We start from the raw sequence: 27,555 nt of genomic DNA on the forward strand, positions 1-27,555 counted from the left end.
CAATCACAAGCAATTATTCAAATGCTAAGTCACTGAAATGAAGAATAGGAACGCACCATGTAATGCGTATATGCAAAAAAAAGCTCGGTTGGCAACTCTGAAATATTTAACTTCAGATCAAAAGCTAATGCGATATATGTAATGTGCGTGTTTATATTATAAAATTGTGTTAAAGTGCATCACGTTTATTTAATTATTACGTGAAAGAACTTCGATTTTACAGCGCATTTTTATTTTACTATGTGTCATTGCGCATGTTTTTGAGGTATGTCTGTTAAATTGATTGTAAGAAATTGTATCGTGAATCAGTTTATTAGACATGCAGGAGGTATACTAATGCTTGCATATTACCGTAAAAAAATTTATGTCACACCATTTAGATGGTAATAAAAAAAAATCAAGGTCGTCTTCACAATTGTATAAATATTATTGGTTCTCTATAATGCTTGTTACTGTGTGAATTGTGCATATCATTTGGTTGATAGGATACGTTATTGTTAAAATTTGAACATTTTGATAAATAGAAACAATTTGACATATGCAAAGTTGGAGGTAAATTTGAATTGTTTCTTAACAAAATATAAATGAATCGTATCGCAAGAACTCGCAGCCAAATATTTGTGACTTGTACAATTACAGTTGATAAAAATAATGAGATAACTTTGTTTCTCTTTCTCAGCTCTTAATTACAAAAGAGATAAAAATTTTTTTGTGGATTAACGATAGAAAAAAAGTTATTGCCATAATCTTAGGAATTGTTGCTACATTTACATGCACACTCTTATCTTGTACATAAGAATAGTTATCAGTGATTACACAACTCTCTAATCATCAATGATGATTGCAGAGTATTTGGGAGAAATAGAGTACGATTGGACGCAGAAGCAATTGCAGCATTTTTATCAGAGAGAAATTATGTTGATGAGTTTATTGATGTGGAGAAATATATAATCTTATTAGAAAAAATCTAAGCTGCACATTTAAATTGACAAACAATTAATATTATGGCTCTCCAGCATTCAGTGAATACTGGTGATGGCAATTTGGATAACAAGATTATTGAGTGGTTGCAATGGAACAAGGTATGATATTTATATTAATAAATTTGCTGCATTTATTTTATTTTATTTTTTGTGATAATTTATTTTGTACAATGTGAATGTTATTTTGTACATTACTTAAATTGTAATGATATAATGTTACAGGATCCAAAAGAAGAAAAGGAAATACTTGAATATTTAAATAATGAACAAATTAAAATATTGTCAAAGTTGTTTCTCAAGAGACTCGAATTTGGAACTGCAGGTCTCAGAGGTTGTATGGGACCAGGTTATAGTCAAATGAATGATCTGGTGATCATACAAACTGGTCAAGGATTAACAAGATACTTGATGGACACAATATTAGATGTTGCACAGAAAGGTGTTGTAATAGGCTATGATGGTCGCTATAACAGCAAAAGGTAAATTATTTATAGTTTTATATTATATTTATAATATATTTATTGTATAATTCAATTAAATAATCTGCACTGTGTGAATTTTTATATACTGACATAATACTGCTAAAAGTAGTTATGTCAAGATATATAAAGATAAGTGTAGTAGTGATGTTTATTTAATATTTATATATTTTATTAACTATTAATATTAAGTATTTAAAAGTGCTAAAATAGTTATAATATTAAAAATTAATTGTATAAATGTCTTTTTCCAGATTTGCAGAATTGACTGCAGCAATTTTCATAGCCAATGATATTAAAGTGTATTTATTTTCCGAAATATGCCCCACACCATTTATACCTTATACTATATTAAGGTACAAGTGTGCGGCTGGAATTATGGTCACCGCCTCTCACAATCCAAAAGATGACAACGGATACAAAGTCTATTGGCAAAATGGAGCACAAATTATTACACCGCATGATAAAAAGATTCAAAATTACATTCTTAACAATCTTGAACCACTTGAATCATCGTGGGATGTTAACAAAATCTATCAAAGTCTTTACTACAAAGATCCGAAAGACGAAATTATGCAACATTATTACAAAGACTTGAAAGATAAAGTTTTATATCCTCAAGTTAATAGAAACACCACGTTAAAATTCACTTACACTGCTATGCATGGCGTTGGATATGAATATATGACTGCTGCATTTGAAGCGGCGAACTTTAAGGTAGTATCTTACATATTGATACATAGAGATACATTCTTCGAGAAATAAACACTTCATCGTTTATTTCAGCCGTTTATAAGTGTGGAGGAGCAAAAATTGCCAGATCCAGAGTTTCCTACAGTAAAGTTTCCAAATCCGGAGGAAGGAAAGAGCGCCCTTGATCTTAGCATAAAACAAGCGAATAAAAGTGATTCTTATATAATATTAGCCAATGATCCCGATGCTGATAGACTTGCGTGCGCGACAAAGTCAAAAAGGTTCGTGAACTAGTGGTCTTGTGAGTTGATGTGAAATACTGATAGACAAGCAATGAAAACGCGTTTGATGATCCTTATAGCGGGGAATGGCATGTCTTCTCCGGAAATGAACTTGGTGCATTATTGGGTTGGTGGATGTTACACACTTATCAAGTGTTACAACCTGATGCTGATATGAGTAACGCATACATGTTAGCATCCACCGTTTCCAGTAAAATTCTAGCATCAATGGCTAAGAAAGAAGGCTTCAATTTTGAGGTTTGTGTATTTTGTATACAAGGTATATCATATATCAAACTTTTATTTGATGCACGTTTTTTAGTTCTTTAAAAATAAATTATTCTTAATCTTTAGAAGTTTTTTTGTTCCCCAAAAGTTTAATAAAAATATTCTTTTTTTTTTACAGGAAACTTTAACAGGTTTTAAATGGATGGGCAATAGAGCTATAGAGTTAATAAAGGAAAAAAAGGATGTCCTGTTCGCATATGAAGAAGCTATAGGTTTTATGTGCGGTTCTAAAGTTTTAGATAAGGATGGTATTAGTGCTGGTATACGTGTAGCTGAATTAGCAGCTTATCTGGAAACAATTGGATTAACGTTATCAGATAAATTGAAAGAGATATATCAAGAGTACGTAAAATTGCACCTATATATGAAGAAAAAAAATTTGAGCACAATGTAATAAATTTTAATTATTTAACAATATTTAGATATGGTCATCATATCAGTGATAATTCCTATTGGATATGTCATGACTCAGACACTATCAAGGCGATATTTGAGCGATTGAGAAATTATTCTGATAAACCAAATACAGTAAGTATTATCCGAATTGTTATAATATCTTAATGAAATATTTTTTCCTAATTGAAAAACGTAGATCTTGTGCGCTACTTTTTGCACTAATTATATAAATTATTATCTATATGATTTTTACTTTCACTTTCGCGTGACGTATATGTAATTCATAACTGGATAATATGTTGCATTTATGGCATAAAAATGAGTTTTTATCAATTAAAATTAGATTTTAATACTGTACACACAATATTACTACGTTGTTTAAGATATTTTATATTTTTATTTTAATATATCTAATCATAATTATGCTTGATTAAAACGTTCAAATATTTTTCGAATATTTATCTTGGTGGTATGCCATAAAAAAATATCAGAATGTGGTTTCAAAATAGTCAATATTTTAAAGTCTGTTATGAACTAGCATCATTTATATACTGCTAATGTATTCTGATATATGTTTAATGCCCGCAAGGTCGTCAAGTATATGCGTTGCATGAGGTAGCACAAACCGGCTAACCACTCTGAAAGTGTAATAACGCTGAACGCCGACGTATTTGTGCGCGTATCATTCTAGGTGACAGTTGTGTGTTTTATGTGCTCTTTTATAATATAATACGAAACACGATGTAAATATAAAAGTGCCACATACACAATGTTCGTACAACTAAAAAACATTAAAACGTAAAAATTTACAACAGTGTTTCTTATTATAGAAAACGTTTTCCGCTTGGAAACGTCGTTTTTACGTTTTCACATTTTTATTTTTTGCACATGGTCACTTTCACGCTTGATTATTGAATTGTTGTGCACAAATAAATTGTTACACTGCAATAATGTGTAGCATATAATAATTTTCAATCAAAATTATTTTTTTTTAATTACGCAATTTTGTTTATTTTTGGTTTTTCTTTTTATCTCGCTTGTTGACATAAGATGGCAAAAAATAACATTTGCAACAAATATGTAAATATGGCTATCACATCTTTAACACTCTTGCCATCTATGCTACTTGCCGTAATGGTTATTCCAATTGTACAGTCATTGTATCATCTTACGCCATTTTTTACAGACGAAGGCCAAATAAATGCATTGTAAGTATATATTTAAGACAAAAATATATACTGTCATATCGCAAAGTACACCAATTTAAAAATTGCTGGAATGTAAAAATACAAAACTAATTTTTTTAACTTTTTATATTTAAATTTTTCTGAGATGTACAATTACATTTTATTTTATAACTAATTTACATTTCTAGTATATACATTTATATATTTTTATTATTATTATTATATATATATATATATATATATATTATTTATTATTATTTATATATTTACTATATTTCTTATGTAAATTATATTTTTCTACTGTCTCTCAAAGTTCTAATGCAATTTTTAATTGTAGTACCCAACCGGAATTCGAAATGGGAAATATACAATAGCTGGCATAAGAGACTTAACAACCGGATATGACAATACAAAACCCGACAATAAAGCTGTTCTACCTGTATCGAAATCTAGCCAAATGATCACGTTTACATTCAAAAACGGATTAGTTACCACTTTGAGGACCAGCGGTACCGAACCCAAAATAAAATACTACAATGAATTATGTGGATCACCTGGAGAGTAAGTTCTTTGCAAATGTTTTACTGGCAGAAATATTTAATTCTATCATATTTTAATGTTTTTATTCTGTTTTTTAATTTAATAATTTTAATTTAGTAACATATTTATGACATGTTTTAATATATACGTAAATTCTGTAATATATTTAAAAAATATGTACTTTCCGCGCACTTTATTTTTTAAATATTTGTTATGTAATATAATAATATATAACGTAATATAATTTTAGGGATTTAAACAAATTGAAGAGTATTCTCATCGAAATGGTATCAGCTGTGGTAACAGAATTTCTTCAACCTGAAATGAATGGACTTATTGCCCGCGAACTATAAACAATGATAAGTAATTGCGGTTTGATATGCGTTACGTAACGCTTGACTCATTTAAGTGTCAAGCAAACGTTTAATTTGTGTCAGTAAAATGCGTCATGTAAGCTATCTTTATAAATACCACGTAAAGATGTGATGCAAATATGTTCAATTTATAATTTTACTTGAACATTTTATATTTATTATTATGTTGATACATTATAATTATACATTTTAAGAATCAATAGTTCAAGTCTGTTATCAAATGGATGTGATGTTTTTCTGTAATTCTTGAAATGGCTGTGCATTATTTTATTTACTGAAAATGTTAAATCTTACAACAGGTAAATACGTTATCATGTTCTGTTTAATTTCTAGAAGTAATAGTTTTAAAAATTAATGCAGAAAACTGTGTGATGATTATCATTTAACTCTGCAATTCAAAAATTAAAATTAGCAAAGTTAATATATAAATATATAAAATATGAATAATGTTTTGGCAATTAATTGGAATTATTCAATAATTATGACAATGCAGTAGAATTATTGGTCTGTAATAAATAATAAACTACAATTGTTCATTGAAATTTTATATATTTAATAATTTTTTTCCGTAACTGTTGCTCCGCTAAAAATATTGAACCTGATTATAGGATGATTCAAGTGCTGATTAAACTAAAAAAATATCAAAAATTTTAATAATTTATTGAGAAGAACTGACTGATTAATTTTTGGTTAAAAGAATATATCAATCATAGATAACTGCTAATCAACGATTGTACAACCCTTTTATCTTCTGAAGGTAACTAAACTGTTCGATGTAATACAGCTCATATGCCATAGATGCCACTAGCATCGAGGACACAGTTGAAAAACCGAGTGCTATCTAATGATTTAAATACTCGAAGACTAAATGATCTAAACCCTCGAGGTGTTCACGAACGGCTTTCCGGTGTTGGGTTTGGTGCGGTATTTTGTTATCGTGTTGTCTTCGTCACGCCGTTATCTGTCATTTCGGGCGTTGATCATTGTCAAATTCGTGGTAGCGTTCGTGGCGAATCGGCCGAAGAACACCACTACCGTTTCGACCACGTAACGAAATAATACGTATAATCAACATTCGCCGCATTTCCCCGTACGGCTCCGCTTCACAACGAAGAGGTGTATCAACACCCATGAGCGAGAGGCCGCAGTTTATACGCGGAATAATGCATTCACGTTTGTCGCGCTTGTAAGACACCAACCAGCCGCCGTAGTCGATTGAAGCGATACATTTCGCTTTCGTCACTGCGTCACCACGCGAACATGCCCATGCTGCTTTCACGACGAAATCGCGAGCAGAAAGTGACTGGTTCGAACCTGGAGTTCACTCATTTCCAGAGATTTCAGGTGCGTATGTTGCTCCCGCTGAGGTCAACCAACTCGACTGTCATTCAATATCTGTCTCCTGTTTGCGGACTGCAATGTAAAACAATACTTAAATGACATTTAAAATGACATAATTTTTTATTTGCAGCTTTGCAGATAATATACACAATTGTAAAAGTGCTGTTTATATCGATCAGACATGATTCAAGCTGATCAGTGAATTGACAAAGGATAGCCTTGTTATATGGATGCGTGCTGATTAGCATATCAGTTTTGTATGCTATATACTCTTTTTTTGTAAATTTATTATGCTATCATCATGACCACAATACTTTCTGATAAGCAGATCCATCAACTGGTGAGACAAAAGAGATTTTATTAAATATAGAGTGTCATACTTTTTGTTTTATTTTTTAACAACAGATTCTTTGAGAGGCAATTTTTTCAAAAATGTCAAGATGTTAATTTTAGAATTGTAAATGATTAAAAGAAAAAATTTGAGAGAAAGAACTTTGTGCAAACTAATTTTTTAAAAGTCAAATAGATTCCAAATTCATGTTCTTTAGAGTTTAATTTGGTAGAATTCTAATTTGATTTTATTTATGAAGACATATAATACAATAAGTTGGAAAGTTATAATGTCTTCTCAACATTTTCATCAAGAAAATATGACTAAATGATAAAGAATTTGTTGTTAAAAAATAATGTGTGAGAAATAGGACACCTGATATATTGATTATCATTTGATTATCTTATATTCTAAATAAAGTGAATAGATAATGTTAAAAATTTGATAAAGAATTACCTAACATAAAATTTTATGTTACATATTAAAATTTTATGTTTGGTATTAAAATTTAAACTTTTTATATTGGATTTTTAAATTTTTTTATTTTAATATATGCATATTTATTGTTTATAGAGTATTAGCATCGGGAAAGCTGTAAATTCAACGGAAACCCCGGTGAAAGAGAAACATGTGCGGAGTATCCTTTTCTATTTTAAAACATGCTAATGTGTAATTATATCTTTAGTATTATATTTTATTATTAAACTATTATATATATTATTTTACCTGGAAATCTTGGAAAATCTGAAATTTCTAGAGAATTCTTTTTTATTTGGAAGATTGTCTCTTCAAGGATTCTTTTATTTTATAAACTACCAGAAATTGTTTGTGTTATCTTTCTGCTTATTTTAATACTTTTTAAATCTATTGTGTGAAACTTGAATTAATATTTCATAATTTGATCAAAACATGTGAAATTCAGAAAAATCTTAAAGAATTTTTTTCTAAGATTTAAGTATAGACATCCAAATTATATATCTAAAGAAAATTCCTTATAAGTAAATAGGTGCAATTATTGGTACGTATCGAGAGAAGAGCGGAGCCATCTTCTGGATGTACATGCTGAGACAACCATTGCAAGAAAATCAAATTGTTGCGTGGAAATTCTGTCATGTTCTGCACAAAGTATTACGTGAAGGACATCCTCGGGTTGTCGTTGACTCTCAGCGATATCGCGGCAAATTGGAGGACATCGGCAAGCTCTGGCAACATCTTAGAGAAGGCTACGGTCGTCTTATACAGTTGTACTCAAGGCTATTAATTACTAAATTGGATTATCATAAAAGAAATCCGCGTATACCTGGAAATCTACATGTAACAGCGGAAGAGCTAGAGGCTATTGGAGAGAATGATATTAATGTGTAGTAAGTTATATATCTCTACAGGATGTCTCAAAGTTTGTGGATGTTTTTTAATGACAATTTCCTGGCCAATTTAAAGTCAATTTTACCAAAATGTCGAAGGAAGCCATTATTATAACAATTTCCAATTTTCAACATTACATTATATATCAGTCTAAACTTTAAATTGAAATTTTATTAAAATCCACTTGAGCTTAATTGAAAGATGTGGCTCTATTATTCAATTGTCTCCTTTAAGTTTAATTTGCAAAACGCTCTTTTATCAATTGTTTACATTTTGCTATCAATGCCCTCATATTTTCCCTGAAAAAAAATCAATTTTAATTAGGTCAAAGAATCTGTCACATGAAAGTATATCCACATATTCTATTATTTTCTATACTAATTTATTTTTTGTATTCTATATTTAGATTTATTTTATATATTGATATTATTACTTAATTGAATATATTAATACTTTACTACAAATATAATTTGTTATTCTTTTCAGTTTCCAGATGTCTGTCGAGATGTTTGATTATATGGACGACATTTTGAATTTGCAGCATGCAGGTACGGTAAAATGAGATACTAAAATGTCAGATTTAGAATTTTGCTCAATTACTGTCTTTCCTGAAATATAAATCTCCCACAGTGATGCTTTCACTTACTTTTGTATTGTGAAATTGCAGTTTTTGGTTCTTTGGACCTGTCGCGCTCGAATTCGATGACACCCTGCGGTCAATGTCGACTCGCGCCTTTAATCCCGTGCATCCAGGATGCTTCTCAACTGTACGATTGCTGCGTGAAAATTCTGTTTAAGCTGCACGGCGCACTACCAGCAGATACATTGACCGGACACCGTGACCGTTTCTCGAAACAGTTTCACGAATTGAAAAGCTTTTACAACACTATCAAGCACATGCAGTATTTCAAGCATTTGATAGCGATTCCGTCGTTGCCGGAGGTAAAAAGCGTTTATCAGCCGATAACGATATAAGTATAAACTTGTCGCGTCACGATGCGATGTATCATATTCCTTATACACGAACATTTTAGAATCCACCGAACTTTTTGATACAAGCCGAGCTGAGAACATACGTCACGCCAATAGTGGTACTTCCGCCCGAAGAAGCCATAGATAGCGAGACTGCCATAGAGAATCTTATCGATACATCTGATGCAGGATCTTTAACGGGCGATCAGTTGGATTCTACAAACACACGAAACGGTTCGCTGTCACCTGATGCTCTTACAGAAAGGTATATTTTTTTTCTCAACATGAACTCGATGATAGACGGATAATAGTGACGATTAGCCATACAACTGAACTTACACTAATTCTAAAGTTTACTTGAGTTTCAGTTTTGAATGTGTTTACTTGTGAAAATGTAATATTATTTCAAATAGCTTTTAAGAGTCGACATGTGTAAGTTTATATGATTTATATTTTGTTATTTTTTTCAGCTTTTTAAATAATTCTTTAAAAATATTTTTTTTTTGTAATCAAACAATTCACACAAGATGTTTTACTCTTCAGAAATTGCATTTTAAGGCAAATAATTCTGAATTTCCAGTATCTTCTTTTCTCACACAAATGCATACTTTTTCAGAGACAATCTTATTGACCACTTGTGTCAAGAGAACAGTCGTCTCAGACAAGAAGTAAATCGCTTGACAGCGGAGTATCAGCAAATAGTTGCAGATCATAGAAATCGCATTCTAGAGCTCGAATCGACCCTTTCTACCAAAGTGAGTCTATAATTTAGTTTTGACAATTTTTCTTTGTTTCGTCTACTTATGTTATGCGAATATTTCAGAGCAATGAAATTGTGGCGGAGAAACAACTTTGTCAAAAGCTATTGAAAGAAAACACGATTATCTTAGGAAAATTTGAAGTAATTGAAGGTTAGTAGAGTTTTAACAAATAACTTCTTTATAATTGCAAACGCTCGGTTTTACTTACATGTTCATAGTTGTGTAATGTATGAATCTTCTATATAACGATTTTGCACATGTCAAACTTTTCCAGGAAAAAATGAAGTTTTAGACGAGAAGTTTAAAAAACTCAAGGATGTTTACTCAAAGTTGAGAGATGAACATATCAGTTTGATTAGAAAGGTACGTACTTGATACTGACGATAAAAGATTATCTGCCACATCCATGATCTTATTTGCGCTACCATTTATTACACACGACAGAAATCTGAGCTAGATAAAGAACTGGGAGGATTAAAGATATTACGAGAGCAATCTGAACGGCGTACGTTGAAAGCTGAGGAGCGTCTGGAAGAATTGCTTCAAGGACAAACGTCAACAGAACAAGAAGCGCAGAGAGTAACACAAGCGCGCCAAGATTTGGAAGATGTGAGAAAGAAGCTTGATGCTGTTCAAACTGAAAATTTGGTAAGTAAAGATTTTTATTTAACACAATTATATATTGTACTAACTGAAATATATTTATTTTACTTTAAAAATATGCTTTATAATATATTGCAGGCGCTAGCAGCAAAAATAGATTTTATTACATCAGAAAAAACTGCTCTGGAAGGAGATCTTCATGATTTGCTGGTACAAAAAGAGGAAATGGATTTGAAAGTAGTGAATGTGGAAGCTGATGCCGAACGATCCCGTAATCAAGTGAAAACGGAGGCCAACACAGCTTTATTCGATTTACTATGTAAGTGACAATGCAGTCATATTTGTGTTGAAAAAGAAAAATATATACTTATACGAAAGGAATGTTCTGTTTCAGTGAATGCTATATCAGAAGCGGAATCTATCTTGCATCACGCAATGCACGCGATTGATAATCCGGCCATATCGGCGCTAACTTGTACGCCCGATTATCTCAATACTTTACTGGAGCCGACCGAGAAATCATTGAACGATTTAGTGGAAGCGTATGATAATTATATATCCGATTCGACGAAAGGAAAATCGCTAGTTCGCACCGCTATACACGGCGCGTACTTTCTCGCTCTCTATTTGATTTACGCGAAATCTACGTCGAACACATCGACGGATATTGGTTCAGCCGACAGTAAGTTTTCCACAAACCGCATAATAATGTTTTATAAGTATTCTATCGCGAATAACATTTGTTTGAGGACCACTTAGTGATTTTCCGCTTAGAAATTTTTTTTAGAGAAAGATTAATGATGTAAAATAAAAAAATTACGGAGTATTTTGGATATACGAAACATCAAATTGCCTTTTATAAAATCCATCGTATATTTGTAGGATTTGCCGATGAGTGCAAACAATTAGGCTCGCAAGGTTTAATTATGTTGAGTTATATCAAAGAGAAGTCTTCGGCGACCGTGGTACAAATTGCAAATGTCAAAAATCAATTACAAAAGATTTCATCTCTCATAAATACATTGTCGACTACTCAGAACAACGTGGAGGTTATTGGAAATTTAGTAGAAAACGAGTTGCAGAGTATGGATAAGTCTATAGAGGAAGCGGTTGCAAGAATACAGGTGTTTAATGATAAGCATATTTGCAAGAGAGAAAGAGAGAGAGAGCGCAATGTAGGAAAAGTACAAGAGATAAATAACCATTTTCCGTTTATTTACTTTTAAACAGGATATGTTGGATAAATCTCGCGCGGCGGATTCAGGCTTGAAACTGAAAGTAAACGAACAGATCCTGGATTCTTGCACGGAATTAATGAAGTTTATCAGAATACTGGTGCAGAAGTCTCGATTGCTGCAAAAAGAAATCGTGGAGCAGGGAAGGGTATGGCGCAAGTTTCTTTTACCATTTATTTAGAGACACACGGAATTATAAATGTTAATGATACTTTGTTCAGGGAACTGCGTCGGCTACCGAGTTTTACAAACGCAATCATCAGTGGTCCGAAGGCCTCATCTCGGCAGCGAAAGCGATTGCTATGGGTGCAAACTTTTTGCTGTAAATATAAAATACTCTATATAATTTCTTTGATCTCGGTAGTTTTTAAAATTCTTTTTGAGATATTGTTAATATTGTATATGTGTATTTATCGTTACAGAGAAGCGGCGGACAAAGTTGTATTGGGCAATGGGAAATTTGAACAATTGGTAGTCGCCTCGCAAGGAATCGCGGCGTCTACCGCTCAATTGGTAGTTGCTAGCAGAGTCAAGGCGGATAGAAACAGTACGAATTTGACTGAACTTTCTAAAGCTTCAAGGGAAGTGACTCAAGCCACGGCAAATGTTGTCGCAACCGCTAAAAGCTGCAATCATCTTGTCGAGGAAAATGGTATTTGATTTGAAAATGAAATATAATTCTGGTCGTATTGTGTGCTGCAACGTTGACTAAAATATTGTTTTATTTTAATTACGTAGAAGATTTAGATATGTCTAACCTGAGTCTGCATCAGGCTAAGAGGCTAGAAATGGAGGCGCAAGTGCGCATCTTGGAATTGGAGCAAGCTTTAGAAAACGAAAGATTGCGCTTGGCCGCTCTTCGACGTTATCATTATCAATTTGATGGTGAGAATGAAGCGTAAACGTGAGCATGAGTTTGAATTCAGATTAAGGATACTCACCAATCATGAAAACGATATGTAGATAAACAATTGTAGCAGTTGTGTGTAAATTAATCTACCGAAGCCGTCGTAGAAGTTGGTTCCTCGTCACCGAAAAAGGTTTATTATTCATTTATTCTCAGCATTTACAGCGAGTCACAAAAGTATTCGTATGCTCCTCAGTTCTTGATCTCGAGTGATATTTTTTGAAGAAAGAATTCTTTCGAATCTCTTTATCGATACTAACATGTATCGATTGTATGTATCGATGTATGTATTAATATTAAATGTATAAATCTTATATGATAAGTGTATTGTACGAATTGTGTATGTATGTACAATCAAAATATTTACAAGTCTGATCTATCTCATCTTCCAAGCTACTTTGTACAGTTCATATTAGTACACAGTACCGCACTGTACCGTCAGACATGGTCAATGTAAAAATGTGGCAAAATGTCAGTAAAGTGAAAAGAAGAATAATTAAAAGTAAATCTATAATCGAAAAGAGAAAATCAAACGAATCTATAATAAAAAATGAAAAGCATTTAAAGAAATTGACTTTGAAATCAAGAACTGAAAAGTACGTATATTTTTGTATATATTACGCATGTATGTTTCTTGAAGATCAACGATCATTTTCCGTCATACCACGGAAATCAATTAAGTGTACTTTACTAAATGATGCTCGAAACATATTTTTATCACATCAGAATAATTTAATTTATATTATGCCATTTCTTAATCTTGTATTTAATGTAAATCTTTTTCACGTTATCTGTTATTGTATTACTCAGAGCATTTATGAGACAAAGTACATTTTGCAGAAAGTTTAACGAGCAATGATATTCAAAATGTCCAACGCGAATTTTTATTACATTTGGAGTAATTTTTATAAGAATCGTGTTTTTTCCTAAACGAGTACATTTATAAGGAGGATTGTATGTTAAGTGATCAATATATCCAAAACGTTAAACTTATAAAGATTACTAACTTTGTTTTAGATATGAATTATTTTCGTTTTCAAGTAGATGATTTATATGTTGCGTAGAATAATTAGTTTAGATTATAGAACATCAATTTTTATTACGTTTCCCTGGCGAGACACTCGAAATTGCCATACGTAGAACTTAACATATGAGATTCCTCTAACAGTCTTACCAAAGTTATTTTATGAACACAGTTTTCTCAATAAATCATCGAGAATCATCTGTGTCGCTAATTTTCTTTAAGTTAATTTACATATATTACTATACTACATTAGTATATTTTTTTAATTTATAATCATGTACTGATCACAAATTATAATACAACATATTGTTGCAAAGATTTAATAAATTGTAACAAAGTTATGTGCAATCTTTTGAGATAGCCGTATACTTTTTGACTGTTTTACTATTGCAGTAAAATCGCAGTTATTTTCAGTCGATAAGGTAGCAAATTTAGTAAAATTATCGATATCCGTTAATATCGCTCTCCATATGATCATCAAACATGGCTGCACCAACTCGTTCACACATCAGACAGCTTTGTTTCTGAAATGCATGACAAATTAAATTGATATGAAACAATTAATTTGCGAGAGACAATCGGCGAAAAATAAATGATTTGCCAATCGAGCAACGAAAAGCGGTGGCGGTGAATGTACCGAGCGATCAACTCCGCGTCTCCAAAGCGCGGTTTCAGCAGAATCAGCGGTCGCTCGCAGCATGGCGTCGGCCGAGACGTGTGTCATCCTGGAACGTAGATGAAAACGCGCAGTACGCACGGATTGCGCTAGCCGAGGGATTTTGTACACACACATATGTTTGCGCGTCAAATAAAAATCCTCTCGTGAGAGCGTGAGGACAGGTGAGAGGACGAGGTGATAAGAATCGTGGTTTTCCGAGCGGGATTAACGAACGAACGATTCCGCTTTACCGAGGATGGGATGCACATCGTCAGCGAATCGCGATATGGCGGTAAATTTTAGCTTGGGAATGCGGTATCTCGCGTAGCCGAGATGCGGATGCTGGCCACGGGCGTGCCGTGACTGTACCCGTGCGCCCGTTAAACGCACCGCATACGCAGCTCCGGCGACACGACGACGGTGGCGGTTAAATCGATGGCGGAAGCAACGGCGCGTCCCGCGGCGCGGTTTGAAGCACGCTGCGTGAGCATCGCCGCATTTCGAAGCACCAGTGGCGACTTTAATCATGGCGGCGCGATTTTTTTAGCTGCCAAGTTGTGTGTATGTCGGTTCACTGTCTCTCGCGTGTGTACGTGACGTCCCGACGTGCCGAAGGAATTCGCGCACGCGAGAGCAGCGAGCGGCTGCCGCGGGTTTCTGTGGACCGTTGCGTGCCGTGGGGACCCCGTGTGCATCCCGTCCTGGGATCTGGGCGCGATAATATCCTACGTGTCGCCGATAAAATAACGGTTCGACGAGAACAGGCGTTTTGTGGTTTTCAATTCGAAAGGGACCTTTTTTTATGTACATACCCGCGCACACGCGCGCGAATGCACGTATGCACACGTACATTTGTTTACAAATTTGCGTGCCTGATAGCTCCCACCGGGAAGTAGCTTTCGCATTGTAACGCGACACCGTTCAATCGCGACAATTGTAATAAATCTTTGTTGTAGATATGCTTGTAAATCGCCGAGGAATTTCTCCCTATTCTCATGTGAATGTCTTGTTACTTTTTAAGATACACCACGATGAACAAGCGTCGTAGAACGTCGTCAGTGGCGAGTCGCGGCACCGAGGACGACGGCGACGATATTCCACCTGAACCGACGAAAAGGAGGAAAAAATTAGATCCTGTGAGTGGTGCATGTGTTTGGTGTGCGGTATCTCGCGTATCTCTATGCATTTCTGTTTGAATGTGTATGCTAATTGTTTCTATTCTGTACAGAGTGACTTGTGCCAACAATTGTATGATGTACTTCGTAATCAGAAGAAGGAAGATGGATCGTTGCTGTGTGATGCTTTCATCCGTGTGCCTAAGCGGAGGCAAGAACCAGGATATTACGAAGTCGTTTCTAATCCTATCGATCTTCTGAAAGTGCAGCAAAAGCTGAAAACTGATGAGTATCGTGATATGGATGATCTTGCTGCTGATATTCAGCTTATGGTGAATAATGCAAAAGCTTTTTATATGGTAAGTGGTCACATCTATTGTTCAATTGTCATCTATATTCTGTCTAATCTATGCAGTTATTAATGTATATGTAAAATATTTATACTGTTATCTGTTTATCAATAGTTGCAAGACATTCCTATTATGTAATGTTTATAGCGCACGTCTCCTGAATATAAAGATGCAACTGAGTTGTGGGAGTTGTGTATAAATACTAAAAATCGTATCATGGAAGATTACGAAGATCCAGAACCCAAGGGAAAGCTTATTCTAAAAGTTGGAAGATTGGTAATTTTAATGATTCAGCTGATTTTGCCGTCATTAAATATGATGTATATTTATGTTAATTTATTAACATTTAGGCGCGCAAAGCGACGAGACAAGATGATGCAGAAGATACTTCTGAGAGTTCTACAAATCTTGATGAAGAAACTATGCAGCTATTTGAAGATTTGTTTGCAGCAGTTATGACAGCAACTGATCCTACTGACAATAACAGACCCCTTCATATCATGTTTCAACTTAAACCATCCAAAAAGGTATGCAATCTTTTCTTATTCTGACAAATCTGCTTTGTATAAAGTTGCGTTCATTGAACACTGCATCATATTTCAAGCATTCAGCTGATTTATTTTTTGTAGTAGCAATAATAGGTGATACTTTTATAAAATTTTAGAAATATTTAGCATAAATTTTTAAAAGAGAATATAAAAATTTAGAAAAGAAATATTGATGAATGTAATGGGCACACATTAACTGAATAAAAGTTACATTTATGTATTAAAATTTAATTGCAGCTCTACCCTGAGTATTACGATGTTATTGAGACGCCAATCGATTTAAAAACTATCGCAAGAAAGATTCAGGAGGGTGCATATAGTTCAATCGGTGATATGGAAAAAGATTTGATGCTCATGTGTCGCAACGCTTGTCAGTTTAACGAGCCTGGTTCCCAAATCTACAAAGATGCCAAACTCCTGAAGAAGATAATTACCGCGGCCGCGAAGAGACAAGACAGTGGATTTGGCTGTAACACCCCTAAGATCGCCACGACCGCGCCATCGACGAGAAGCAAAAGAGGTAGTCGCACTATGGCGCAATCGTTGATCGCGCAAACTGCGGCATTACTTGACGAAGATGAGGAGAGTGACGATGAGGAGGAAGAACCCGCTGAGACTGAAGAAGCTGATAATCCACAGTGGCAACTATTTCAAACCATCCGGACAGCTCCTAATAATCAAGGTATGATCACTGCTTTGCATGTGATTTATAAAGCAAACTCTATTGCTGTGCTATAAAATATTTTCTATAATAATTATATATTATATCACTCAGGTGTGCGGATGAGCGCAGATTTTTGGAAGCTTCCATCAAAGAGATTTTATCCTGATTACTATAAGATGATTAAGAATCCTATATCTTTATTACAAATACGTACAAAAATTAAGGTACATATCTCGTTGTATAATAATTATAAGACAATTGTATTAAAAGCAACTAATGCATTATTCAATTATGATTTTCAGAGAGGCGAATATGGTACTGTTAGTGAAGTAGCTGGAGATATGAATATCATGTTTGAAAATGCTAAGAAATATAACGTACATACTTCTCGACTGTACAAGGTAATAATTTTGTGATTATAATTTAATTTTAATTGTGTGTAGCTATTTTTAATTACGTATAATTAAAATATTAATCTTATTTTAAACGATATACATTAAAGGCATATCAATTTCTTATAAAATTTTGAAGAATTTTGTAATTAATTAGAGAATATTACACTGCATAATTTTTATGTAATAATTTATATGTGGTTCTTCAAGGACAAAAGAAAATAACAAAAAAAGCAACGTGAACCAAAAGTGCGAATGTCGGAATGCAAAAAATATTGCAATTTAATTACAAATTGTGTCCAAAATGTTATTTGTAATTTTATATATTAATTTATATTTTTTACACTCTGTCATCCGCGTTTCTGATTTCTATTGATAATAATTTAAAAATTGTATAATAATTGAGTCATGTGCTTTTTCTATCTTATTATAGTGTGCAGTTAAATTACAAAAAATAATGCAAGAGAAAGTACAAGAACTTCTAGAGTTTGACCAGGTAATATTGCGAAACGTTTAATTATGTATAACATTCTTCAAAAATGCAGACACGATATGTCAAGTTTTTCACATTTTGCAGGATTCCGATTCGGATAGCGAATCTGAAAATAGCTCGCAACAGCCTAAATTAATTAAGCGTGCTTCGAATCTACTGACACGAGGGAAATACAAAGACAATATACCGCTGAAGAAGAGACTGTACGCGTTAGTCAAGTGTGTCATAGAATATGTTGTAAGTAATTCCAAAATGCACCGTGATCGACACAAACAGCCGACGTATAGCACGTCCGTAATTTGTTTACAGTGTGAGGACGGTCGGCAGCCTATGTTGATGTTTATGGAGAAGCCTTCCAAGAAACTGTATCCTGATTATTACCAAGTGATAGCGGAGCCCATAGACATGCTGGCGATCGAAGCCAATATTAAAGCAGAGAAGTATCAAAATGAGAACGAATTGATACAAGATTTTAAGGTACTTATCGTCTTAACTGATCAATCACGGCGGCCAGCGTTTGAATTGGTGTTTTGCTTATAAATACATTTTCTTTTAGTTGATGTTCAATAATTGTCGCCAATATAATGAGGAAGGTTCATTGATTTATGAGGATGCTAATACATTAGAGAGAGTTTTGATGGATAAGGTGAAAGAATTGGGACCCTTGCCGGATAATCCCAAGTCGAAATCCACCGCGTCAACGCCAACTAGAAACGTTGGGTATGTCATAGTTTGTATAAAAGACGGTAACATTGCTCATTTTGCGTTTTTCTCTTTTTCTTTATTGTTTCTCTTTGTCGTATTCTACATTAGGAGACCGAAAAAAGTAGTACCCCTTCACGTGCAAAAATTGCGAACTTTATACGACACAATTAAAGACTACCATGACGCAAAAGGGAGACAATTGTCTCTGATTTTCATGAAATTGCCGAATAAAAATGAGTATCCAGATTATTATGAAGTGATAAAGCAGCCTATACACATGGAAAAGATCGCGTCCACTTTAAAGAATAACGGATACGAGAATCTGGACGAGCTGGTATCCGATTTTATATTAATGTTCGACAACGCTTGCAAGTATAATGAGCCGGACTCACAAATATACAAGGTTTGTACGATAAAAGTTCTTCATCTCATTAACATTATTTATAAGAGTATATGTTGTGCTATTTGCTAGAAAAATGTATATATTGCAAACATTTATTAATGCTATGTTATAAGAAAACTGTAAGATCTTGATGCAAAGCCAGGTAGCTCTGAATTATGCAGTTAGCAAAGGATTGACAATATGCAACTGCTTAATTTTTGTATTAGTCTTCAATTGTGAGATTTAATTTTCTACCACTTATCTCTCTATGTAAAAGGATACAAAAATGTCCTCTCATTCTTACTAACATTTTTAACATTGAAATGATAATCTTTGACGTTAAATATTCTTCAAATATTATCGAGAAAGAGACGAATCTCTTGACAATATTTTATTTGTGAAAAATAATTTCTCCAATTTATTTTGAAACAATTTTTTTCAACAATAGAAATCAAATTTCTATTAGAACAAGGAATAAAAATACTAACTAATATATCAATGATATTAACTTAATGAATTTAAAGAAATTCCATTTAAAGTTTAATTTAAAAAAGTATGACCAATTTTACTGTAAAATCCTTTGCAATGTGAAACATATTCTTCAATTAAAGCAGAGTACACGCGCATAGAAACTTCAATTGAAATTTCGCGGTAAAACATGGAAAGCCCAATCTGTTTACGGTCGGAGTTTGGAGGTTACGTGAAGCCATCCACTTCGCCTTCGTCGCTTTGCTCCGGCCCGCCGTGTAAAGGTCCTCTATCCGTACGATGCTCCGTACACGCCCGTGAAATATGTGGCACGCGATATTGTATAAATTAAAAAAAAAATTGCTAATTTATTGATCGTATGCTTATTCACACGTATTTAACGTTAGTGACAATTAGCGGATTTTTTTTCTCGTGCTTTTCCGACGTTTATTGTACAAAGGGCTTCCGAGTTTTTTCGTAGCGAGTCGTGCGCATTCCAAAAACCCGACAATGTTCGCGCAAAGCACGGAGCACGCATTGAATAATAATACGGCGACGCAGAACCCGTTGAAAGTTCGGCCGTGTTTCATACGCCTGTTGAGAGATGACGAGATAGATAAACAAATACGAAAAAGATACAAGAAGAACGAGACAGAAGTAAACACAATAAATATATTTTTTTATTAAAATTTTCTTGGAATTTCTGCCAAAACGTAGTCACGTTTTGAGGTCTCGAACGTGTCAAAAGTATCGACATAAGTGACGACATATAATCAATTATTTTAGGACGCCTTGATACTACAAAGATTAGTGTTGCAAAGTAAGCTGCAGCTGAGTGAGGATGAGGAAAGTGTTCCCGACGTTTCAGCTGCTATTCAAGAGTTACTAGCAACAATATTCACAGCGCTTTACAATCACCAGGATGAGGAGGGCAGGTGTTACTCCGATTCTATGGCAGAACTTCCGGAGCATGATATCGTTGATGGCAAAAAGTATGACTTTAGATATTTCAAATCTTGTTCTTTGTATCAACACTTGGACTGCCAAATAATATGTATTGGTAGCTTAAGCGTTAAGAAAGTTATTCTGTTATTTATCCGGGTTTATATATGCAAATAATGCAACAAATATCTTTATATAAAAAATAGGGTACGAGGATTGTCATTGGACTTGATTAAAAGAAGATTGGATAGAGGAGTTTATAAAAGGTTAGATCGGTTCCAAGAAGACGTTTTCACCTGCTTGGAGAGAGCGCGAAAGTTATCGCGCACAGATTCACAGCCGTTCGAAGACAGCGTGGAGCTTCAAGCGTTTTTTCTACGTACTCGCGATGAAGCTACTCGCGGAGGGGACTTGCTGCATTCGCCAGCGTTAAATTATACACTCCTGGATTTGTCAACGCAGGTTGCGGAACTCAAAAGAATAAAACAACAGCAGGAATTGAATCTGCCAAATGAAGATGAGAGCTGCGACGGAAATGAGACAAAAGTGAGTTGAATTGTCTTGTTGATATTTCACACAAGACTTACATTGTCCTGTCAGGGAATGCGAAAAGCGTTTCACTGATGCATCATGTAAAGTTTAAATTATCTTTTGCTTCAGGACTCTGAAACAAACACCAATACAGACACGAACAACAGTGACAATGGAGGATCTATGAGTTTCAACCAGGAAGTGTACAGAGCCGGCGACTTTGCGTACATCGAGCCTACTGAAAGGGGCATGGAATATAGTGTGGTTCTCATAGAAAGGCTTTGGACTAACGGAGAGGGCCAACAAATGCTGTACGGGAATTTATTTTACAGACCGAGCGAAACGTATCACGTGGCGTCGCGGAAGTTCCTGGACAAGGAACTGTTTAAGAGTGACGCCAAGGTGGCGATACCATTTGCCAAAGTAGCAGGCAGATGTTGTGTTCTAAGTGTAAAGGATTATTTTCGAATGCAGCCGGAAGGATTCCTCGAGAAAGATGTTTACGTATGCGAATCGCGTTACTCCACGAAAGCCAGAGCCTTCAAGAAGATCAAAGTTTGGAATTTTGATGCGGATCACTTGAAATTAATCCCGCGAGAGAAGCCGTTGGAACCGAAGCGCGTGATTTCTGTATATAAAGAGCGATTAGAGAAACACAAAGAGGAAATCGCCGAATTGGAGGAAGGAGAGAAACTGCTGGAAAAGGAAAGACCTGTGAGTAACCTGATATTATTTCCCTTATTCACTTAAAATGCCTAGCTGTTTCTTCGGTTAATTCAATTAAACTTTGCATATTTTCCATTGCAGAATGTGATATTGTATAATCCGGAAGATACGGAAAATACATATTACGAGCAGTACAATACGTGCGTGGGATCGGTGAAAACAGGCGATTTCGTTTATGTAGCGACAGATGGGGGCAGACAGCAAATAGCACAAATCGATGCTATATGGTCGACCAAAGAGTAAGTGATAAATCTATAACGCTTATAGACATGTATAATATGCTAAATATTTATTGTCTAATGTATCCTATTTGTATGCTTTTAGTGGGAAATGTTATTTCAAAGGCCCCTGGTTGCTAATGCCTACAGAAGTGCCACATACACCTACAAAATTATTTTATAAGCAAGAACTGTTTTTATCCACCGTAGATGGTACTCATCCCATTGTAGCTATTGTTGGAAAGTGTGCCGTCCTTGATTACGGAGAATACATATGTAGTAAGTGTTCGCGCTGTTCAATATCCGTAAGAGTGAAATAGGAAACTTCAATATCGCAAGTTTGTGCCTTAAAAAATCAAGTATGGATTTAAAGATGAATTACGAATTAATTTGCCGGTATTGAATATTTATCTCGGTATTGGCAAGATTGTATTTTCCCTGAGAAAAATTATTCAGATTATCCAGGGACTTAATTCACACAATGATATAAATCACTATATATTTATACGTTAAATTTCAGGCAGACCGACGGAAATCCCAGAGGATGACATATACATTTGCGAGTCGCTGTACGATGAAAGTAAGAACTTTATAAAGAAACTCAACCAGGAAGGTTTAAAGAAGTTCAACCATTCGTCGACGGTGACCGAAGACGAGATCTACTTCTTCCGTAGGCCTATCAATCCTGCCAAAGTACGTTTAAGAATTGAATATATATACTTCCTTAACTTAAATCCGCACGCGATCTATTCGGCAGATAATGGAATATCGTTCTAATTCATTCTTCTACGCGACTAACTGTAAAGTATATTGCTTTGCATGTCATGTGTGTGTTATAGGTTTCGAGCGATGTGGCACAGACGCAAAATCAAGTCAAGTCCGTCACGCCCAGCTCGGCTCAATTTGAAATGGTAATTGCTAATCGCAGAGTCTTAAATCTCTTGTTTTTAATAACGAGCAATAACGAATCTCGCACGTTCCTTCAAAATCACACGCAAGCTCTTGTATCAAAAGCTTCATTGCTAATATTTCCTTTGTGTGTGTGTATAAATATACACACACACACGTATATATATATATATGTAAAAAGAAGAAACATGCTTCTTTCTTCAATCTGGATCTTGATTGCCCAAGTATTATTTGCGTGTGATACGAATATTTCGTTGTAACAACAGAATGCATCTACACGCATGTTTTTTTATCTATGCCGGCATATTCATTTTTCTTTTTGTTTTGTTTTATGTGCAACTATGTGTTAGTATTTGTTAGCGGTTCTACCGTATACGACAATCTTAAGTCAGAGCACCTGTTGGGTTTATCGCTAATATATTACGAACGTAAAGCATCACCAAAAAGATCTTGCTTCCATGTCATTCTAATCCAACTAATGTAAGAATGAAGAATTCGCAAAAGTCGACTAATCTGTTTATAAAAAAAAAAGAATTCAAATTAATAGATATACATGTTGGTGTCCTGTGTATGCATAATCGTATACGTACACTCTTTTTTTGATTTTGAAAGAGTATCGACTTTGAAAACAGACACACGTCCGATAGATAGATTAGATATGCGGAGTGTAATTGAGTTGGAAAAGGAATCACGAATAGCTTTCTTTGCATAAACGCAAGAAAAAAAGAGAAATGACATTGCTTTTGTCGTATGTATTAACTTCTGCAACCGAAGAGAGAGAGAGAGAGAGAGAGAGAGAGAGAGAGAGGGAGCCGTAAAAATGTATTTTCCGCTATCGGTAGTAACGGATAACGAAGGTAACATTAAGCATAAATGGTGTAGGAAGCGTCACCATTGTTACCGAAGCTGGAACCCGATGTACTAAGCATGGGGGTAGGATTAGGAGTAGGAGTTGGGGAGGACAGCATGGACGCTAGTGGTCCACCATCCGTGGGATCTACGGAAGCTCAACCGGTGCTCTCCAATACTCAAACACCTGTGTCGACTAAGAAGGTAGGCTTTACCGTGACCATTTATTTTTTTTCTTTTTTTTCTTGTTCACTTTTATCAACTACATTGTAATATGTCATATACATAAATATATATATATATTTTTTTTTGTTTATTTCACCTTCTTTTTATTTAGAGAAATATGCCAGCATACATACCTCCTTTTCGTTTCTCTTGCACCGTTTGAGACACCACTTATCTTAAACAAAATAGATCGACAATTTGATGTTGTCTCTGTTTTGAGAAATGTAAAAAGAGAAAAAAAGGCAATATATTGTTCGTTCACAATGGCGAAACGGTGACAATTATAATTTGTGTTTTCTCTTCTGTTTAGAAAACGACGGGTAAGAAATTAGTTACGGGCTATATTTTGTATTCGAGTAAAATGCGAACGCAGATTACACAAAACAATCCTGAATCGTCCTTCGGAGAGATTAGCAGAATTGTTGGCAACGAGGTATTTATTTCTTTTTCACTGTTGATTTTTTAGTTTATTGTAAAGAAGCTTTGATGAAGGAATGTGTATGCAGAATAAATCTTCTCATACCTGATTATCTTTGCTTGAGCATTCAAATTTGTTGAACTATGCAAGTTCTTATCATCTGACAACACATTTCTGCGTTAAAATGGAGATAATTAAATGCGAGAACATGATTAATCGTGCGGAACATATCGTTTATTCAGCATACTTGATCCTTTATCCAAACAGATTATGTCATATCTTAATGGCTACTTTCTATAAATGTTTGCAAATTTACAAATGCATAAAGAGAAATAATTGGGTAAACTACTATAGTAGTATAGAAATAATTTGTATTCTACAATTAGTTCACACATTTCCACAAATTTGATGTATATATACTGCATTGCAATTATATTGTCTATATATTAATTTATATTTTTATATATTCTTGTACAAACCTTAACTGCATTATCGAAATCTTTCGTGAACAAAGGAGTGTGGCCATCGTCCTAAAACAGTTGTCGGGTCGTTTTTAATATGATCTTGCCAACCGTTTGTCATGGAATATGGAAGTCAACGTAAATGGAACTGATCACGCAAAACGTAAAATGACTTTCGTTTCAGTGGCGAAAACTGCCGGCAGGGGAGAAGCAAGCCTGGGAAGAGCGGGCGATCAAGATGAACGAGGACGGCGGCCAGCTGAAAGGGACCACTACGGTGGGCACAAACGCCATACAGGATGTAGTGTACGAGTGCTGTTGGGATAACTGCGACTGGCAGTTCGAGGACATGACCGACTGCATCGATCATTGCATCGCGGAGCAAAACGGTCATGTACAATCGTCATTCGCGAACGCTCCTAGCGGTGGGTACAATCGCGCAAGGATATCGCAGTCGTATCGACGTTAAGGCAATGCGAGAAATTAAATTCTACCGGCGACGTGTTACAGATGTGGAATATCAGTGTCAATGGCGTGGCTGCGGTAGAACGAAGAAATCCATTCCGCCGTTCCCAAATGTACAGAGACTCGCGAGACACGTCAAAGAAGTGCACATTCTCAAGTCCCACGGACGTATAATACCTCCTTCCGAAAGAAGCAGGTAGGAACTGTTTTGTTTTCTTCAAGATAAACTAAAACTCAGAGTTTTATCTTATCAATGAGAATTCTCTAAAAGAAATCTAAAAACCATCCACAGAAGAATATGGTTCTGTTACTTATCTATTCTTCAGAAACTTGGTTCGTGAAAAGCGTACAACTCAAAAACTATCGCTATTTTATTTCACTGAGAAAAATTGGAGAATCCAATTAGAGAATCTGACACTAAAAAGATATCCGAGTCTTTTGAAACATCCTTTACATTATAAATCGCGCCATATATGCAATTATTTTCTTACAGAAATTATATGCCTTCAAAGGGACCGACGGTATTGCCACCGATGGAAACAGGTAACCAATTATCAGAAAGATAATTTATATCATTGTAATACGAATTAGAGAAAAACACGTTTCACAGAAACTTCAGCAGCCGCAACTCAAACGAGCAATTTACCTGCCGCCAAGCAACCAGAGCCAATGTTTGTCGCAGTACCGCCGAGACCGAGCCGCGTATTGCATTCCGATGCCTATTTGAGGTAAGGCATAATTTGCAGACAAGTTTTTTTTTAACATCGTGTTAAAGCGAATTGTTCTACTTTTCTTTTTCTTGTTTACTCACATTTAGGTACATCGAAGGATTAAACGTAGAGAATCGTTACATATCAAATTGGGATAAGCAAATGAACGCCAATCCGGATAATACACAAATCCCCGATGTAACAAAGCTGCCCGCCGAGTGGTTGGGCAACGGCGTGGGCAATCACGGGAACGTCGTGAACGCATTATGGACACTCAGAAACATGATGATGCGGGATGTGTTGGCCATCAATAAAACTTTATAGTTTATAAATTGTTAAAATTTATAATTTTTGACATGCAACGCAACCTACACTATGCAGATCAGTTGACGTTAGATGAAAGACTGATGATATTCAATCATTTGACTGTAATGGTGTTTGTAAAAAATTTTTTTTTCCAATTATAAGCATGATTTTTTTTAATTTAAATTAAGTTTGTGTTTTTGGTAATATGTTTGGTAATATATTTAAAAAATTTAGTTAGGCAAGTGTTATACGACTGTGTTTAGAATATTTAATTAGAAATTTTTATAAACTTTGCAATATTATTAGCGAGAAATTTGTTTTGTTTTTTTTTTTTTTTTCTTCTTTCTTTTTTTTTTCTTTCTTTTTTTTATGCAAAATATGTATACTTTTTTGTTTAATTTTCATTAAATTTTGTTCTCCAAAATATTTTTAACCGTATATTGTTTAAGTATACGATGTATGTACATAAAAAAGAAAATCGTACTATATAGAAAACCCATCATTATGTAAATACGTCTGCTAATTTTCATTTTCACTTTTCGAACAAAATTTTATACTTTCTTGTATAGCGCAAGTAATACATATTCTTGTATCAAAAAATTGAACAAAACAAACTCTTCCTATATTAGAAGCATCATGTAACGAATGGAAGTTGTACATATATATAGGACCTACGAAACTTGCGAAAAGCGGTATGCTGATAATACAACATGTCGCACTCCTTTATCAGTGCTGCTCGAATATTCTCAGAGGATACTGACAAAACATAGTGAGATTAATCAAATGATCTATTTGCTATTGTTCAACGGTTGGAAGGCGAACGGAATCCTAAATCTCATATGCAACAATGTAACACCTCGTAATACATTATTTTTTAAGAATTTTCGATATAATCGGAAGGATTTTCAAGATATGCTGACAAATACAAAACGAAATTTTTACTACAGTATTGTGTACATACGTTTCTTGATGCGGTAGAATTAACTACATTCTTTTTGTACTCGAACGGCGTAGTATTTAGCCCTGAGGACTTATATATCTTGGCTAAATAAATTTTCGCTGTTACTAACATGGATTATATTTCACTGACGAATGTAGATCATTCTCTGAAATTTAATTCAGTCATCGAGCTGTATTCAATCTTTTGCATGGTGCATTTGTTAACAATTTGATTTTACATTCATTGGTAGTGAGTAATTTAGGCATTCTGATGTAGAACATGTTTGTCCTAACACGCATTATTTAACATTTCACAAAACA

The 27,555-nt window shown here is 34.4% G+C and overlaps 3 protein-coding genes and 2 long non-coding RNA genes across 17 annotated transcripts; 3 read left to right on the forward strand and 2 right to left on the reverse strand.

Annotated features, from left to right (window-relative positions):
- The first annotated feature begins 17 nt into the window (after positions 1 to 17).
- On the forward strand, positions 18 to 5,763 carry Pgm2a (phosphoglucomutase 2). Of its 6 annotated transcripts, XR_010891316.1 has the most exons (11): positions 18 to 265; positions 848 to 1,082; positions 1,206 to 1,462; positions 1,717 to 2,179; positions 2,249 to 2,436; positions 2,517 to 2,694; positions 2,843 to 3,066; positions 3,147 to 3,252; positions 3,710 to 3,811; positions 4,307 to 4,328; positions 4,645 to 4,724. XR_010891316.1 is itself a non-coding variant. In XM_067359714.1 (10 exons), the coding sequence occupies exons 2-9, from the start codon at positions 1,005 to 1,007 to the stop codon at positions 4,319 to 4,321; spliced, it is 1,509 nt and encodes a 502-aa protein (XP_067215815.1). In that variant the 5' UTR covers positions 22 to 265; positions 848 to 1,004; the 3' UTR covers positions 4,322 to 4,328; positions 4,645 to 4,874. The 6 variants fall into 6 exon arrangements, 3 of the variants coding, with proteins under 3 accessions (XP_067215815.1, XP_012224689.1, XP_067215814.1); XR_010891317.1 differs by lacking the exon at positions 4,307 to 4,328 and having other exon boundaries at positions 3,710 to 3,918; positions 4,645 to 4,874; XR_010891318.1 differs by lacking the exon at positions 4,307 to 4,328 and having other exon boundaries at positions 4,645 to 4,874.
- A 136-nt stretch (positions 5,764 to 5,899) lies between these two features.
- On the forward strand, positions 5,900 to 13,269 carry LOC105673544 (Huntingtin interacting protein 1). Its single transcript, XM_012369265.2, has 18 exons — positions 5,900 to 6,565; positions 6,693 to 6,902; positions 7,467 to 7,530; positions 7,900 to 8,257; positions 8,745 to 8,806; positions 8,926 to 9,200; positions 9,293 to 9,495; positions 9,847 to 9,985; positions 10,054 to 10,141; positions 10,266 to 10,354; positions 10,436 to 10,639; positions 10,733 to 10,913; positions 10,989 to 11,276; positions 11,477 to 11,718; positions 11,825 to 11,977; positions 12,051 to 12,151; positions 12,252 to 12,481; positions 12,568 to 13,269. Exons 2-18 carry the CDS (start codon positions 6,864 to 6,866, stop codon positions 12,729 to 12,731), a joined length of 2,880 nt encoding a protein of 959 aa, XP_012224688.1. The 5' UTR covers positions 5,900 to 6,565; positions 6,693 to 6,863; the 3' UTR covers positions 12,732 to 13,269.
- On the reverse strand, positions 7,674 to 9,045 carry LOC105673546 (uncharacterized). Of its 2 annotated transcripts, none has more exons than XR_001100977.2 (3): positions 8,905 to 9,045; positions 8,717 to 8,824; positions 7,674 to 8,557 (listed from the first exon to the last, which is right to left on the reverse strand). It is a non-coding gene; the product is annotated as an uncharacterized lncRNA (long non-coding RNA). The 2 variants fall into 2 exon arrangements; XR_010891321.1 differs by having other exon boundaries at positions 8,712 to 8,824.
- polybromo (protein) lies at positions 13,180 to 27,241 on the forward strand. 7 transcript variants are annotated; one of them, XM_067359657.1, is made up of 27 exons: positions 13,180 to 13,332; positions 15,440 to 15,554; positions 15,647 to 15,892; positions 16,031 to 16,159; positions 16,234 to 16,410; positions 16,669 to 17,113; positions 17,207 to 17,319; positions 17,398 to 17,496; positions 17,921 to 17,983; positions 18,065 to 18,217; positions 18,290 to 18,457; positions 18,537 to 18,700; positions 18,794 to 19,088; positions 20,322 to 20,527; positions 20,684 to 21,023; positions 21,138 to 21,722; positions 21,816 to 21,973; positions 22,059 to 22,231; positions 22,473 to 22,645; positions 22,792 to 22,863; positions 23,744 to 23,914; positions 24,246 to 24,368; positions 24,999 to 25,239; positions 25,325 to 25,475; positions 25,773 to 25,822; positions 25,890 to 26,007; positions 26,097 to 27,241. In XM_067359657.1, exons 1-27 carry the CDS (start codon positions 13,181 to 13,183, stop codon positions 26,311 to 26,313), a joined length of 5,097 nt encoding a protein of 1,698 aa, XP_067215758.1. In that variant the 5' UTR covers position 13,180; the 3' UTR covers positions 26,314 to 27,241. The 7 variants fall into 7 exon arrangements, with proteins under 7 accessions (XP_067215758.1, XP_067215760.1, XP_067215761.1 ...); XM_067359659.1 differs by having other exon boundaries at positions 25,899 to 26,007; XM_067359660.1 differs by having other exon boundaries at positions 25,902 to 26,007.
- On the reverse strand, positions 13,672 to 14,988 carry LOC137001236 (uncharacterized). Its single transcript, XR_010891323.1, has 2 exons — positions 14,398 to 14,988; positions 13,672 to 14,284 (listed from the first exon to the last, which is right to left on the reverse strand). It is a non-coding gene; the product is annotated as an uncharacterized lncRNA (long non-coding RNA).
- Positions 27,242 to 27,555: the final 314 nt, after the last annotated feature.

The sequence above is a fragment of the Linepithema humile genome, chromosome 7 (assembly GCF_040581485.1).
Source record: "Linepithema humile isolate Giens D197 chromosome 7, Lhum_UNIL_v1.0, whole genome shotgun sequence".
Taxonomy (NCBI): Eukaryota; Metazoa; Arthropoda; class Insecta; order Hymenoptera; family Formicidae; genus Linepithema; species Linepithema humile.